Source organism: Haliotis cracherodii, unplaced genomic scaffold (genome assembly GCF_022045235.1).
Source record: "Haliotis cracherodii isolate W230 unplaced genomic scaffold, xgHalCrac1.p SCAF_11, whole genome shotgun sequence".
Lineage (NCBI taxonomy): Eukaryota > Metazoa > Mollusca > Gastropoda > Lepetellida > Haliotidae > Haliotis > Haliotis cracherodii.
In genome coordinates this window covers 15864423-15882779 of record NW_027266266.1, presented here as the reverse complement: position 1 = coordinate 15882779, position 18357 = coordinate 15864423, and the positions used below count along the sequence as shown (strand labels likewise).

The 18357-nt window shown below is 42.7% G+C and overlaps 1 protein-coding gene across 1 annotated transcript in view; it reads right to left on the bottom strand.

Moving 5' to 3' along the window:
* LOC139455452 (carbonic anhydrase 2-like) overlaps positions 1–4322 on the bottom strand; it is a 32831-nt gene extending 28509 nt beyond the window's left edge. The window contains exon 1 of the mRNA XM_071237003.1: positions 4098–4322. Within this exon, the coding sequence (XP_071093104.1) occupies positions 4098–4167 (70 nt within the window). The 5' untranslated portion in view covers positions 4168–4322. The remainder of the gene's footprint in view (positions 1–4097) is intronic.
* Positions 4323–18357: the final 14035 nt, after the last annotated feature.

The following is an 18357-nucleotide window of genomic DNA, read 5'->3' as shown; positions in this document are numbered from 1 at the left end:
CTAACCCTAGTCTATGAGACATCACGGCCAGTGATTGTTCACAGTCGGCCTGTTCTGTCATAACGTTAAGAAGTGTAGTCAGATGAATACACAGCGCCAAAACGAAACAAGGTAACAATTCATACATATTTCGCCTAAACCCAACTATTTTTATTTGTGGAAAAGGTTTCAAGCCGCAGAGGTCTACAAGCACAGATATGGCTTCTGATCCCGCTTGGCTAGGCCTAGTGCCCTCGCAAAATTGTTTCGAAATTTATATCTCCAAAGTTGCCCAAACTTATAAAATGCCTTAGTTACGTCGCACTAATAATTGTATCAATTATCCAGATTCACGATGGTTAATTCTGACTCGATCGCCGAATGACAAGTGCGACGCCATGTTTGTTTATAAACACTGAAAGTAGTCCCTACTTGACCTTTGATATTTGCATCTCTATCCGCATATGACCCCAACGGATATCGTTTTTATCCGTTGGCTTTATCCTGCCGAGAAACCTACCCATTATATGATAAATATATATATATATATATATATATATATATATATATATATATATATATATATATGTATATATATAGCACTACAGCCATAAGTTATGGTCCTGGCTTCAAGTAATGCAGAAAACGCCTTTGAAGTCGTTTTAAGAAGTTTGAAACATTTATAGGAATAAGACACACCTGTCACTGTCTATTTCTTTGTCAGTTAGTGAGGATGGTCTCACATCTGTTTTGGTACTATTCTATAAATTCCCGGACAGTGTTCGGCACGGGGTTTCACGTGATGTACCCATGTTTGGATTCGAACCTGGATCTTCTGCGTCGAAGCAAACGTTTTACTTACTGGGATAATTAACCGTCTACATATCCTTAAGGCCAGGTGGTCACTGTTAGAAATAGTCGCAGGATTAATGGCAAGATGTAACAAAAATAAGACCTCATTTCTGATGTCATCAGAGGACTGTCCTGCTGTCTTAACAGTGGGGTCGTTGGGACGGCCTATGAGGTGTTCGCTCGTCTATTGACGGAAAATTGCAAGAAGCTGCGTAAAACCATACGCACGCACTCACGCACTCAAAACCCACCCACTCACTCTTAACGGTGACAGAAATTGTCAAGGGAAACGATTGCAACCAGCGCTAAATCGGTTCTTCAGTTTAATGTTTACTCAATTCAGTGAATTAATTCAAGAGTTCATTACAAGTATGCAGATCGTGAGGTTGGTTAAACATGAATCACGTCTGCAGGTAGGCAAACTGCATATTCTCGAAAACAATCGTGACTGAGGGAATTAACAGTAAAACATTACGTTTTTTTCAGATTTGCAGGCGCTATTGAGTTTTGCTTTCCGACAAGTACACGTGGAACCCACGACGTCATTACATTTAATCACGATTTTCAACCAATCAGATTGCGGCATACACGGTTACTCATTCAGAATCATACAACGTTAACAGCGCATGAGTCAATAGTCAAGCTATATCACAGCGTCATGTAAATAATCCAGTCTGTACCAGACAAACCAAAGATTGACATCATGAGCTACATTCCACGCCATCCAGGCATGATGCTTGTTTGTTTGTTTTTGTTTGTTTGTTTGTTGTTTAACGCCGCATTCAGCCATATTCCAGCTATATGACGGCGGTCTGTAAATAATCGCGCCTGGACCATACAATCCAGTGATTGACATCATGAGCATCGATCCGCTTAATTGGGATACAATGACAAGCATCAACCAAGTCAGCGAGCCTGACCACCCGATCCCGTTAGTCGCCTCTTACAAGCATAGTCGCCTCTTACGACAAGCATGGGTTGCTGCAGACCTATCTACCCCGGATCTTCACGGGTCTGGAGACATGGTGACACGCAAAGGTCAGATCACTACACCTGACCACCCAATCCTCTTACAACACGTATATAATACTACAGACATAACCAGCGTAAGTCAATAGTCACAACACTCCAATCATTCGAACACGTACATTTCAAAACGTTTCGAGATACGTTCAATCGTTTCGGGCCTTCGCATATAGTGGCCATCAGCCAACGGAGCGTCACGAGGTATCGCTGTATAATCCTCAACAAATAGTTTCCGTGCCATGTATCAAGTCAATAGTCACACGTCCTGCTTGCCTCGCTCCAGAACTCCCTAGTCAGTGAGTCACGGCTTCAAAGAATATGTCCATCTCTCCATCGATAACATTTTTCAGTATATTAAGTCACTCAGATAAGTCCCAATCTGTTATCATACAGTATCGGACAATCAGATATAATGACCTGTTATGGTTCAAGTAATACAAGCCCCGGCCTTGAATATGTGGGTTAAATAGGGCCATTAAACTATGAAATCATATAAGAAGAAAAATCCTCAAACTTCATAACGAGTTTTTTGGGAGAACCAAGGGTGGGTGGGTCGGGGTGTGTGGGGGTGGGACTGGGGGTATGGTAGCCTTGTGGTTAAAGCGTTCGCTCGCCATGCCGAAGATCCGGGTTCGATTTCCCATATGGGTACGATTTGTGAAGGCCAGTTCTGGTGTCCCCCGCCGTCTCATTGCTGGAATGTTGCTAAAAGCCGCGTAAATCCATACTCACCCATTAAAATATGGGGGACGCTTGGGTAGCCTAATGGTTAAAGTGCTCGCTCGTCACGCCGAGGTCCCGAGTTTGATTCCAATGGGTGCAATATGTGACGATCATTACTGGTGTACTCCCCCGTCTTATTGCTAGAATATTGCTAAAAGCGGCGTAAAACCATACTCACTCACTCCTAAAAACAGATGCAGGTTTGCGGTGTTACCATTTTTTTCTTAATGTTTCATATCTACGCCAATGGGCATTGTGGTACTCACTCTGTAGCCATTAAGTATTGGTTTCCGTGGTGCAAAACCTTGTGACAAATATATATAACTATTTCCTGTTTATATTCATTATGGAAAGTCACTGATGAGTCATTGTATAAATAATAAGTTGAACTCTCTGTACAAACCTGCCGTAACACACGGAAGTAACTGATTGCCAGATAGTGCAGAGGTACCGGGTGAACTTCCTAATTGCAGTATATGAGAGTGGCAACCTGCTCTCGCTTTCACATCGTCCGTTGTTTATGGTGATGATGGTAGTCATGTACACATATCTGTGTGTCACGCAAGCTCTCTATCTCTCCTCTCTTTTGACTCTACCCCCTCTCTCTCTTTCTCTCACATGCTCACTCACACCCTCTCTCATTCATAATCGCCTCTCATTTTTCTCACATCTTCCTTTTCAGTCTCACCTCTATCATTCACACTCTCTCATTCTCTCTCACCTTCTCATCTCTCGCATTCTTTCTCCCCCACTCTCTCATTCATTCTCCCCTCTCTCATTCTCTCGCTCCCATCACTCACATTTCTTCTCACATTTTCCTTTTCATTCTTCACTCTCTCAGTCTCTCTCTTATTTTCTCTCACATTCTTTTTCTTACACTCTCACCCACTCTCTCACTCCGTCATTCAGTCTCATCTCTCTCATTCTCTCTCTTATTTTCTCTCACATTCTTTTTCTTACACTCTCACCCACTCTCTCACTCCGTCATTCAGTCTCATCTCTCTCAGTCTCTCTCTTATTTTCTCTCACATTCTTTTTCTTACACTCTCACCCACTCGCTCACTCCGTCATTCAGTCTCATCTCTCTCATTCTCTCTCCAGTCTCTCTCATTTCTTCTCACATCTTCCTTTTCACTCTCTCAGTCTCTCTTATTTTCTCTCACATTCGTTTTCTTACACTCTCACCCACTCTCTCACTCCGTCATTCAGTCTCATCTCTCTCAGTCTCTCTCTTATTTTCTCTCACATTCTTTTTCTTACACTCTCACCCACTCTCTCACTCCGTCATTCAGTCTCCTCTCTCTCATTCTCTCTCCAGTCTCTCTCATTTCTTCTCACATCTTCCCTTCCATTCTCTCACACTCTCTCCGACTCATTCTCTCACTCTCATATTCTCTCTTTTAAAGACATTTTATCACAATACATTGCTAGTAACTGAATTACTTCCTATCAAGGTGAATAAACGAAATACTATTTGGATCGCGGGTAGATTGGTACTATACGGAGGATGAACTTACCGCCTCCAGCGAGACCGGGAACAACGAGATTACACAACACAAGACCTGATGCCAGAATCCAAGGGGACATCTTCAGACTGTCGCTTCCTCGCGCCGATCTTTCAAAATATTCCACAGAGAGTGACACAGGAATCTCTTACCATCTCCAGAAGTCCCGTTGACATTGCTGTCGTCGCTTGCAATCAATCTATTGATACAAGTCACCAGACCCTCTGTTAGACAACCTTACACACAGCGGCCATTGGTGAACCAACAGTGGGGGCGTGGCAACGCTACTCATTGCTGAAATTGACAACTCGTGCACTGCAGACGGTGTACATTTCATGTCATTGTGGCGTCCATATCAATAGCGTGTAGATATCTCTTTGATAAAAACATTCGGATTTGTATGAATATTATATTTCATTACTAATTATCACTCTTTCATACTGTGGCAGTTCGTACGTTGCCGTATACCATTTAAGTGTGTAACGTTGCTGGTTACATCTGGGTATTGTGTAGTGTTCCAACCTGTTAAATCTTCCTGAATGAAAGCTGCATACGTGCTTAATAATGGACAGACGTGTGTGCTGACAAATTATTAACTTCCCCGTTATTTGAGACGGGGATTTCACATTCCGGTGGCTGTTTTTTTAGGAATTTAACGATAATCTTAAATGAAAAATTAATAAAAATATCAATAATCTTGGCATTATTCAAATGCTTGAAGCTTTCAAATTTCAAGTCTCTTAACTCTTAACGATATAATTATCACGATAATGCACGAGAAAGAATGGATGTCTACAAGCTATGTTTTTCTCAGGCGTAAATCATTTTGCACTGAACAAATAGACAGCTAGAGGCATCGCAACATAGATGGTAAACAATGGAATTATGGGTGAAAACTGTAATTTTCATGTTATAAAATAATTTTGCAACATTTACAAAAATTCCAAAATATGACGCTATCAGATAACCGTAGTTTCATCACATGTCATTTCGAAAAGAATCCGTCTCTGTGATTATTAAAGGTGACGCACTGCAAATACATACACTAACCAGAATCTTGTTTTGAGGAAGGATTTGAGTGTGTGCGTCCGTACGTACGTATGTAAGAGCACCAGACGTACACGATTATCGCTTTCCTTTCCGAGCGATAGCCTACGGCTAGTCCTGTTGTTTTCACTAATTCTTACTGAGCTGCGGCGTAAAATACCACTCACTCATTCTAAAACCTATATCATGGCGGGAAGACGAATATCGAACTTTCCATGTCCATGCTCGACTAACATAATACTAATTCGCAAAACTATAATTAATTAACTATGGATATTAATGCCAAAGCTATAGTTAATAAACTATGAAAGTTAAACATACAGAGGTCTATCGTGATGCACCCAGTTTAAATTGTGATTAAACAATCTTCACAGATCAAACGTTTCTTTCACCAATTAAATCGCTTAAAAATAATTATTTAAAAATATTTCACTTAATCACTTCCCTGATGTGCCTCGGTGTGAAATTTCGCTGTCACTCACGGTAACGGCTACAGGGGCGTCTCGGTGAAAGTTTCGGGGGAGGTGAGGTGAGGTGAGGTGAGGTGAGGCGAAATTGGGTTTAACGTCGCGTCCAAGATTATTGCACTTATATAGCGACATGCATGCACATGTGTGTGTTTGTGTGGCTGCTTGTACTAGTCCGGACTGATGCCGATTTATAGTGCTAGCTCACTGATATACCATGCCGCAGTTTAAAATGAAAACCCCACTCAGACACAGTATACTGACTCCGAGCCGACCAGTCCTTGTTTTAGCCCCTTAATGCCGAGCGCCAGACAGGGTTACAACAAGTACCATCTTTTAACGTCTTTTAGTATGACGCGGGCGTGGATCGAACCCCGGACCTTCCGCTCTCCAGGCGGACGCTCTACCACTAGACCACGGAGGCGGTCGGACAGTTTCGGAGTAAGTAAAGTAAAGCTAATACAGTATCCCTCTAGTCATTCACAGAAGACACTGGTGGCCCAGTCGACTAAGGCGCAGCAATACGCACTGCAGAGTTGTGTCCCCTTGGCGAGCCATAATCCTGTGGTGAGTGACTGAGTATGGTTTTACCTCACTTTTAGCAATATTCCAGCAATATCACGGAGGGGGACACAATAAATTGGTTTCATACATTGTACCCATGTCGGGAATCGAACCCGGGTCTTCGGCTTGACGAGCGAACGCTTTAACCACAAGGCTACCTCACCGCCCCCAATAAACCTGTGATCTGAAGTAGTGAAAGCCTGATGTGATGGGAGTCGTACCACTTTGATGAAACCACGAGCACGGGTATAGTGCTGACAAACCTAGAAACATATTTTCGGCGAACAGAGATTCGAACCAACAATCATAGGTTCCTGGTGAGCCCAAGGGACGCAACTCTGTACAGCGAAGACGACTGGGCCACCACTGCCCCATCCTGTCTACAGATGCCACTTAGTACATTGTGTGAAGCCCATTTCTGAGACCTGCATCACGCTAGGTTTTCCTCGCACTCAAAGCTGACACGCTATGATATAACAGAAGAAATATTCAAAACGGCGTTCCACCAACCAAACTCATGTTTACATGTTTACAGTTATTTTCATACTGTATGTTCTATCGCAGCTCCGACAAATAAAATCCGACCAACCACACTGTATTCGCGTAGAGCATCGAACCGGTCATATGAGATAGACAAACACACTTTCCACTGGGTGTCAATCATTCAGTAACACATTCAACTAAACTGCGGGCAAAAGAATACACCCATGTTGGATAGCGGCTAAAAAAGAAACAAACAAGTAATGTTTTCCGCCCTATAGTTTTTCACCCGTTGAAGGAGTAAGTACATGCTCTAAAACAATTTGTTCCTCATAATAAAGTTGACATCCATTAATTCTCTTCCTTGAACAAGAAATAGTTTTCGATGGTGATGTATTTAAATCGGCTTTCACAGCTGGACTTATTTACTGTATTACGGCAAACGTTTTCAGTAAGGTATTGATACAGTTTGTAATTTTATTCAAATCGAATTTTCAGGTGGATCTTTTCTTTTGCCTGGCAGTCTGTATATCACAATGTATATCTACAAAGTTGTGCTTCCAGCGATATCCCACCTTTGAAATATATTTTTTGTGTGGATGTTTTCAAAACATTAAAAATTCAACCTGAGATAGTTAGATAGTAAGATAATGATTTCTGGAAACAGAGACTGAAACAGCCGGGAGCAGAATAGACTTGAATAATCACCTTCCTTGTACACTCGACTCAAACAACAAACACTACATTCTAAAAACGCATATGTTTATTAACTATTTATCGACTTCATATTAAATAAAGTAAACACAAAACAGCGATTAAGCTTAAACTGAAATATATCCTGTTCTCATTACACAAGATATGTTTTGAGGTGAGGTCAGGTGAGGTCAGGTGTGGTCAGGTGAAATGCGGTTTAACGTCGCGTTCAGGGTTATTGCACTTATATAGCGACATCCATGCACGTGCGTGCGTGTCTGCTTGTATTAGTCCGGGTGAGATGAGGTGAAATTGGGTTTAACGTTGCGTCCAAGATTATTGCACTTATATAGCGACGTGCATGCACGTGTGTTTGTGGCTGCTTGTACTAGTCCGGGCTGATGCCGATTTATAGTTCTAGCACACTGAGATACCATGCCGCAGTTTAACATGAATACCCCACTCAGACACAGTATACTGACTCCGAGCCGACCAGTCCTTGTTTTAGCCCCTTAATGCCGAGCGCCAGACAGGGTAACAACAAGTACCATCTTTTAACGTATTTTGGTATGACGCGGCTGGGGATCGAACCCCGGACCTTCCACTCTCCGGGCGGACGCTCTACCACTAGACCACGGAGGCGGTCTGTATTAGTCCGGACTAATGCCGATTTTATAGTGCTGACCCACTGAATACCCAACTCAGATATGGTATACTGACTCCGAGCCGACCAGTCCCTGTTTTCCCCCTAAATGTCGAGTGCGAGGCGAGGCAACAACAACCATCCTTACAGTCGGGGCGGTCGGGTAGCCTAGTGGTTAAAGCGTTAGCTCGTCACGCCGAAGACCCGGGGTCGATTCCCGACATGGGTACAATGTGTGAAACCCGCCGTGATATTGCTGGAATATTGCTAAAAGTGGCGTAAAACCACACTCACTCACTTACTCATTCCTTAATGTCTTTCGGTAAGACACGGTCGGGGATTGAACCACAGACCTTCCTCTCTCCAGGTGGACGGTCTATCCACTGGTCAAAGGAGGCGATCTGCTTAATATAATATACAGCACGTGACAATCATAAATTGTGCATTGACCTTTGGTTTTGCTGGTTCCTGCCCGAATACAAGGCTGTAATATTGCGGTAGCGTTAAAACTCGTCACACGAAAATGGCTGATCCTAAAGTATCAAACCATTGTATGCAGACAACTATAAGCTTGCTAGCTGACAGTTTTAAATTTATACACCTGATCAGGTACACAGGTGGCAGAATGGTTTAAGGAGCCGTAATTCACTATCCAGAGTAGTGTACCTTGGTCGTGTTAGGATCGAATATAGCCTTGTGAGGCTTACGTTTTATCCCCTTTTTTCGTTATAAATAAAACAAGCGACGAGGTTGCGTAATTTGGTTTGCCATTACAACCTCAGTGAGATCCTGTTTTGTTTTCTAAACGATCATCATACAAATATTCAATATTTGAATATTCAATATTTGTAAAACTATTCTGCCTGAATCTTTGTACCCCTGACCGAATACACACCGAAAGGTAATGTTATGCGTGCTTTTTCATTATCGGTTTCATGACCGCCTCCGTGGTCTAATGGTAGAGCGTCCGCCCGGAGAGCGGAATCTCCGGGGTTCAATCCCCAGCCGCGTCATACCAAAATACGTTAAAAGATGGTACTTGTTGTTACCCTGTCTGGCGCTCGGCATTAAGGGGCTAAAACAAGGACTGGTCGGCTCGGCACTATAAATCGGCATCAGTCCGGACTAGTACAAGCAGCCACACAAACACACACGTACATGCACGTCGCTATATAAGTACAATAATCTTGGACGCGACGTTAAACCCCATTTCACCTCACCTCGTAAATAACAGTCTTGGAATATGATATGAAACATTACTGGTAAGACCCTACCTAAAAGGGTGAGTAGTGATTACTTTCCGCGAGACAATCCACGACTAATCCCTTGTTAAAGTTAATCCCTACGTACGGGGTGCGGCGTAAAACATAACTCACCCACTCACGTGTATATATCCTCAAAATAAACACACCCCAATGATACAGCCACAAAATCAGTGCAAGTTCCCTGATAAATAATTCTTCATGCCTAAATGTAAATTTTAAACTTAAGTTTACCGTTGCAATGTTAAGGCATCCATTATAGAACACCCTGCGTCGTACCGATTTTTCGAAATAGTACAGCGACGAAATCAGTGTAAGTTTCCTGATAAATAACTCATTATGGCTAAATGTAAAAGTTAAGTTTACCGTTGGAATGTTCATGAATCCATTATAGAAAACCCGGCGCCGTACGGATTTTTCGAAATGAGATGTAGAATTTTGCAATTGCCGAGCGAGAGCGTGTTCTTGGTGTGCTTTCGTTAACTCTCTTATCCTGGGCGCTATGGAGAATAAATGACACAGATAATGGTCTAAATTGTCGACAAAGGGAGAAGGTTAAAGCTGTGCAATTCGTGCTTATTCACTCGGCTCTTCAATCCCAATCTCATCTCAGCTAGCCGGATTCCGTATTGGAACTGGATATACTAGTTTCACTAGTTCACGTGACTATCACAAAATCTGACGACGGTCATGGTCCCAATATAAATTTTGCTTACGAGGGTCAAGAATGATGATGGTGATAGTTAGGGTTGTTCAAACGTCTTGTGCATATGCTATGCAGACGTATCATTATTCAACGCTACTTTTGGCGCAGTCTAAAATACGCCTTAAACAGTAAGCAAATTCATATTTTAAAAAAAACAGCAAATAGAATAATTACACAAATGCGATATTTTAAAGTGGGAATTAAATTTTTTTCAAACCCAGAAATAGAGAAGTTGACAAGAATGCGTCCTTGTAATGTTAATGAACAAATTAATTCAGCAGTCAGAGGGTTAAAGAGAATGAGCTTCTTGTTCATTGTATTTATCATTAGCATTTACCTACCTGCTATAGGAACAATGCAGGCGAACAGCAGCATCAACACCGTCTTCATCTTGCTTCTGAGCTTCTCCGATCTTACTGACTATTTATCACTGAGGCCCCCCGGGTCGATTCGTCATAAGTAGCAAGTGTTTTATTGGTGATTTAATCACATGACTGGTGCGATATTTCATTGTCTGTGACCTGTCGACGAGTCCTAGCAGCTGAATGTGCCGTCGTTTAAGACCACAGTCAAATGTGGTATATCCCACCCCCCCTTTCTATAAAACCAAAAATGGTTAGGTAGCACCAATGATGTTTATATATATTATATCGAATCCCTTTACATACTGTACCTTATGTACTCGCCCTTATGTCCCTCCCACTGGCCCATATGTGAGGTGAAATGGGGTTTAACGTCGCGTTCAAGTTTATTGCACTTATATAGCACGTGTATCTGTGTGTGTGGCTGTTTGTACTAGTCCGGACTGAGATAGACTCAGACACAGTATACAGACTCCGAGCCGACCAGTCCTTGTTTTAGCCCCTTAATGCCTAGCGCCAGACAGGGTAAAAACAAGCACCATCTTTTAACGTTTTTTGCTATCGCGCGGACGCTCTACCATTAGACCACGGAGGCGGTCTCGAAACCGATAATGAAAAAGCAGCGCATAACATTACCCTTCTGTGTGTATTCGGTCAGGGCTACAAATATTCAGGTAGAATAGTTTTACAAATATTGAATATTTGTATGATGATCGTTTAGAAAACAAAACGGAGTCTCAATGAGGTTGTAATGGCGAACAAAAGTACGCAACTTTTGTACCTTGTTTTATTTATAACGAATAAAGGGGATAAAACGTAATCCTCACAAGGCTATATTCGATCCTAACACGACCAAGGGACACTACTCTGGATAGTGAATTACGGCTCCTTAAACCATTCTGCCACCTGTTTATCTGGTCAGGTGCATAAAACTGTCAGCTAGCAAGCTTCTAGTTGTCTGCATACACTGGTTTGATACTATAGGATCAGCCATTTTCGTGAGACGAGTTTTAACGCTACCGTAATATTACAGCCTTGTATTCGGGCAGGAACCAGCAAAACCAGTAGTCAATGCACAATTTATGATTGTCACGTGCTGTATATTATATTAAGCAGATCGCCTCCTTTGACCAGTGGATACAGCGTCCACCTGGAGAGAGGAAGGTTTGTGGTTCGATCCCCGACCGTGTCTTACCGAAAGACGTTAAGGAATGAGTAAGTGAGTGAGTGTGAGTCTCGCCAATATGTGAAAATGAACACGACGTAGACTTTCTTGGATCCGTGGGGGGAATTTTGGTCTTCCTCGTCTGCATGTACTACATTTACCAATTACAATAATGATGATGATGATGATGGCGATGATGATGCAAATGTAGACTTAAATAAAGTCAAAGCTACAAATACTTATGCTGTACCCGTATTTTCGTATTTTGATGTTGTTCAGAAATTCAGGGTATTGATACCCTCACACGAAGAATCATGTCAGACAATAGATCCCACTACCCTCGCCCTTCCCTAAATCGCTTATATTTACCAATTATAATGGGAGGGAGAGGTTTGATTAACGTGGAGGCTCTTCATGATAGAATTGTATTGTGTACTTTTGCACACATTTATTTGCCTGATGATCCTCTTGTGAAGCATGTCAAGACTCACGATGAAAACAAGGCATTCCACAGTTTCCTTAAACGAACCAAGGATGTTGGACATAATCTCAATGTCAGTGTTGATTTTGTTGATGGTTCTGTACTGCTCAACGGTACAGAAATGAATGTCAACCAAGAGTAGGGCCATATCAAATTGTCCCAGACTCCCAGTTTTTCAAGGAGGGGATATCTGAACGACCACTGCATGTGAACACTGTTGAGAAGATCAGCAACCCAGCAGTGCCCTTCGCTTGGAATGAAATCGGCTGGACAGAAAAGTCAAACAGAAGGCTTTCTGTTAGCTGTTCATGACCAGTGACTTCCCACTCGAAACCGTCAATGTGTGATTTTGCATCAAAATGTAAATATAAAATGTAGATTATGTAATGAATTTAATGAGACTGTCCAACACCTTGTCAGTGGATGCCCGGCTTTGGCACAAACACAGTATCTTAAGCGATATGCTAGAGTGGCTCGATCATTTTATTACCGTCTTCGACATGCTTGTGGTTTTGACACAGTGGTCCACCCATGGTACGATCCGGAATATGCAGAGGGCGTCATGGAAAATGATAAATACAAAATCCTTTGGAATAGGCCCATTTACAGCCACAGACGTATGCATGCCAACAAACCTGATCTTTCCCTTTTTAATAAATCCAATGAAGTCAATTATATTATTGAATTTTCTGTCCCTTTTGACACTTATGAGATGGACAAGATTTAGAAAAAAACATGGCAAACGTGCAGACCTCGCTTTCGAAGTATCACGCTTGCATCCCAAGTACCAAGTTGTCCGACTCCCTATTGTTCTCGGTGCCTTAGGTTTGGTACCTCCCAATGTCACTCAACAGATTGGGAGGTACCAAATCTGTTGAGTGACATTGGGAGAGTACCCGGGTTTGCTACCATGAATACAACCCTTTTGACACTCTGGGTAAAGCAGAAGGCTGTAGTCACGGTTAGGGATGTTCACATTCTCCTAAAAGTTCTGCGTGGATTCGACAAGGCAGCGTTCCCTGGGAGAAGTCCCTGGGAATAATAATACTTTTTTTCAAAAAGTGTCCAACACATCAATTTTAAAAAAGTCAAATCAAATAAATAAATACATGCATGGGATATTTTTAAGTGGGAATTATATTTAACAAACCCATAAATAAGTCAAGAGCATTACAAGCATGCGTGTATCTCATACTGATTTTTGCAATTGCCGAGCGAGAACGTGTTCTTCGTTTGGACTTTCGTTAACTATCTTATCGCGAGCTCTATGGAGAATAAACCACACTATCAACGGTCTAAATTTGTAGACAAAGGGAGAAAATCAAAGTAGTGCAATTCGTGATTAATCACTCAGCTCATCTCGGCACTGGCATTCACTAGTTTCGCTAGTTCACGTGACTATCGTGACCCTTACATTAATGCTGCTCGGCATTAACTTATGCGACTTAATTTCAACTAACAATGATATGTTTTTTCCCTAAATCCTCAGTCGTGTTGTAAGAAATATATCAGTCGAGAAATCAGTCGGATCGAGGTTCACGGTGAATCATGCAATTTCACTACTCCATTGTTGCCCGAGGTATTATGGAGGTAACGGAATAAGCCGAGTTAACCCGAATGATGATTAAGAGACGAATGACATCATCACCTTCTTGCACCGTGTCGTTCCCTATCTCTATGATAAATCAATGCCGCCAGATATTTTCGCGAGGTGATTGCACGCCTAATGCAATACGCAAGGCTAATGCACAGAGAGAGCTAAATATACAGAGTACAGTGCAATGCACTTAGTTTAAATCGTGAGTAAACAATCTTTCATCAATACAACTGGTTTTAAAATAATTGTTTAAAAAAATAGTTCACTCTATCCCTGACGCGGGCTGTCCGAGCAGTACGCTGTACATTCCTGAAAGTTTAGGAGCGGTGTTCTGTTTCAGGAGTAAGTTAAGGTAAGCTAACATTCTATATTTAAACCACAACATTATGTTAACAGGGGCACTAGTGCCAAATGGCAGGTCCCCGCAGTTCGCTACTCAGAGTTGCTTCTGTTAGTCGTGCCAGAAACCCGTGATCGTTGGTTCGAATCCCTAACTCCCCCCGATCATGTTACTAGGTTTGTCAGCACCACACCCGTGCTTGTAGGTTTCTCCAAATGGGAATGTCTAAGATTCTTATTACTTCAGGCTTTTCTACCAAATCAATCTGACACGCCTGATGGTGTCTGTGTCTGAATTACGTCCAAAGCGGCGTTAAACCAAACACGTTCACCCGCAACCAGGGACCTTCTCTAACCCGGGTCTTCACGGGGTTGAATAAAGGAGTTAACACTAGAAGAAAGCGAAAATTCTATGCTAGACAACTAACCGACAACTTGCCATGTGTATCGGGTGACGCTGGCGGTCACGTGTGTTAGTCCTTCCTGAACTTGTCTTGCCACAAGACATATATGCTACTCAAAAGAGGGGGCGCGGGTGGCCCAGTCGTCTAAGGCGTCGCGATTCGCTGTGCAGAGTTGCGTCCCTTGGGCACGCCAGAAACCTATGATTGTGGGTTCGAATCCCGGTTCGCCAAGATTATCTTTCTAGGTTTGTCAGCACCATACCCGTGCTCGTGGGTTTCACCGAAGTGGTAAACGTCTGAGACCTGCATCACTTCGGGCTTTCCTCCCACATTAAGCTGACACGCCGTGATATAACTGGAATACTGTTTAAAGCGGCGTTAAACCCAACTCACTCACTCAGAAAATAAGGACCACCCGATTCTTTCATGTTACTATAGTAACCGCATCCGTGCCATGGCAGATGAACTATAGCGATATGACAGAAATGGATTGTCCTTAAATTCTTTTGGGGAGTTTATTTAATAAAACAATCACCACAATTTCATTCTTATCCTCGTAGCAGCCTATACTCTTCCGCTTTTCAGACAGACAGACAATAGTTTATTAAATTAAATAAAGTTTTATCTAAAGTCGATACCAGGTATATCTAAACAAATATCAGATTGAGCAATACACTCATTAAAAAGAGTTGCCCTGATATCGTCGTATAGTACGCTGTGAAACAATCCATTAAACTTCTTTCTTACCCTACCATTCCAATTTTTACAACCATTTACGGCGTATCTATCAGCCCAGTAAAACACATGTTTGTATAACCTAGTAGGCATATGTCATTGCCTTGCTACACTTTTCCACTATCTGACAACAGGCGGTATCCGTCCCATGTCCACATTTATAGCGACGTTAGGGGCGTATTTGCCGAGTCCCAAATAAAATCTAATGGCTGTATGGTGTACAGCATTTATTGCCAAAACGTCATAATTACCCCGCCCCGTAGTCAAGAACTGACAACACCATACTATCAGCTCTTATTTTAAGAGGGACGGTATGGTAGCCAAGTGGTTAAAGCGTTCGATCTTCACATCGAAGACCTGGGTTCGATTTCCCGCATGGGTTCAACGTGTGATGTCCATGTCTGGTGTTTCCGGTCGTGATATTGCTGTAATATTTCTAAAAGCGGCGTAAAACCATACTCACTCACCTAGATTTAGAGACTTGTGGTTCCTTTTATACCCGCGGGATCCCTTGAAGAATTAGTTTGTTTTGCCTTATTCATAACTGTATGTTAGTTAAGCCAAACTTTGTTTGTTTGTTTGTTTGTTTGTTTGTTTGCTTGTTTGTTGTTTAACGCTGCATTCAGCATTATTCCAGCTATATGTCGGCGGTCTGTAAATTATCAAGTCTGGACCAGACAATCGAGTGATTGACACTATGAGCATCGATCCACGCAATTGGGATTCGATGACATGCATCATCTACGTCAGCGAGCCTGACCATCCGTTCCCGCTAGTCGCCTCTTACGACGAGCATAATTGACTTTTACGGCAAGCATGGGTTGCTGAAGACCTATTCTCCACCGGATCTTCACGGGTCTGTTTAGCCAAAGACGTATATACATACATATACATATATATACGTCTTTGGTTTAGCCTTGAACCTCATGCCCATCGCTCAACCAACATGCGTACATCTGGCAGCTATATGGCTATGGTAAGCTCGTGTTACACAAAAGGGGACGTATATCACAGCCTTAAATAGTTTAAGGTATCCCCTAACTGGACTACTTCTATCTTGAAATATGTGTTGATTCTAAATCCAGGTTCACGTCGTCTTTTGTTTCCTCAAGTGTCTGTCAATTCAGAGTATGTTAAGGTGAGCTAACGTTCTATGTTTATACCACAACATCATGTTAACAGGGGCACTAGTGTCCAGTGGCAGGGACCGCAGTTCGCTACTCAGGGCTGCTTCTGTTAGTCGTCCCAGAAACCCGAGATCGTTGGTTCGAATCCTCAAGTGTCTGTCAATTCAGATATATTCAGGAGCGGTGTTCTGTTTCAGGAGTATGTTAAAGTGAGCTAACGTTCTATGTTTATACCACAACATCATGTTAACAGCGACACTAGTGCCCAGTGGTAGGGACCGCAGTTCGCTACTCAGAGCTGCTTCTGTTAGTCGTGCCAGAAGCCCGAGATCGTTGGTTCGAATCCTCAAGTGTCTGTCAATTCAGATAAATTTCCCCTTCAGTCAAATCAATACCTTGCACTACGTGTTATTTACCTCTACTCGCCAATCTCATTACTTACATGTATAAATCAGTTGTCAAGTAGGTAATCACACTACAGGTGGTATATAAATGGTATTATCACAGTGTAATAATTCATGTCTATATCGTGTTTATTTCGCCTGTATTTTGTATCACATACCTGGATAGAATTCGTTTGATGTTGAACGGTAGCGTTCTTAACAAACTCAAAACCAATGCCCAGTCAGCGACTGAGGCAGAGTGTTGTAGACGAGTATTAGACCGGGGACGACAGCACTGAAAGTGCAGATGACTATCTTGATTTGCACCGTCATGTACGAGTATGTATTAAATAAAGGTGTTTGATCTTTGAGTGCTACCATCAAGGACTGTTTGCCCGGACGCGCGAAGCATGTTAGACCTTAACTTCAAAATAGCAACCTAAGGTAAGCTACACCCAAGGCCGTAGTTAACTTTTTTGACGGGGGGGGAGGGGCAACTGCCCTCCCTGCCCCCCGGCTGGCTACGGCACTGCCAACACACGTGGTACAATAAAGTTAGTTGTTTTGTTGTTTAACGCCGCACTCAGCAATATTCCAGCTATATGACGGCGGTCTGTAAGTAATCGAGTCTGGACCAGACAATCCAGTGATTAATATCATGAGCATCGATCCACGAAATTGGGATCGATGACATGCAGCAACCAATTCAGCGAGCCTGACCACCCGATCCCGTTAGTCGCCTCTTACGACAAGCATAGTCGCTTTTTACGGCAAGCATGGGTTGCTGAAGACCTGTTCTACCCCGGAATCTTCAAGGGTCGGTACAATAAAGTGTTTCACAATGTGTCAGTACTAGGTACAATCAGTTTGTCAGTAAACAATCAGGTTACTGGTTCGTATAGCGTGAGTGAGTGAGTAAGTGAGTGAGTGAGTGAGTGAGTGAGTGGGTGGGTGGGTGGGTGTTTGGGTGGGTGGGTGGGTGAGTGAGTGAGTGATTGAGTGAGTGAGTGAGTGCGTGCTTATATTTACCCTGTACTAGGTACAATCAGTTTGTCAGTAAACAATCAGGTTACTGGTTCGTATAGAGTGAGTGAGTGAGTGAGTGAGTGAGTGGGTGAGTGGGTGGGTGGGTGGGTGAGTGAGTGAGTGAGTGCTTATATTTACCCTGTACTAGGTACAATCAGTTTGTCAGTAAACAATCAGGTTACTGGTTCGTATAGCGTGAGTGAGTGAGTGAGTGGGTGTTTGGGTGAGTGAGTGAGTGAGTGGATGGGTGGGTGTTTGGGTGAGTGAGTGAGTGAGTGGGTTGGTGAGTGGGTGGGTGGGTGTTTGGGTGGGTGAGTGAGTGAGTGAGTGCTTATATTTACCCTGTACTAGGTACAATCAGTTTGTCAGTAAACAATCAGGTTACTGGTTCGTATAGCGTGAGTGAGTGAGTGAGTGAGTGAGTGAGTGGGTGTTTGGGTGAGTGAGTGAGTGAGTGAGTGAGTTATATTTACCCTTACGTCTTGTACAATATAGGGAATCGAACGCGGATCTCGGTGGGACGCGCGAACGCTAAAAAACAAGTACACTTCCCAATCGCTTCAGGAAGTAATTAGAACACGCCCCAACCGCTTCAGGAAATAATTAGAACACGCCCCAACCGCTTCAGGAAATAATTAGAACAAGCTAGGTAACCGTTATGCCTGTGTCATCCAGTGAATGAGTTTATCGCGCTTTTGAACGGTTTTCTACACACACGAAGACGCGTCAGGTTAATCTGAGAGAAAAACCCAAGGTGGTTTGGGCACCGGCCTTACATTTTACCACTTTTA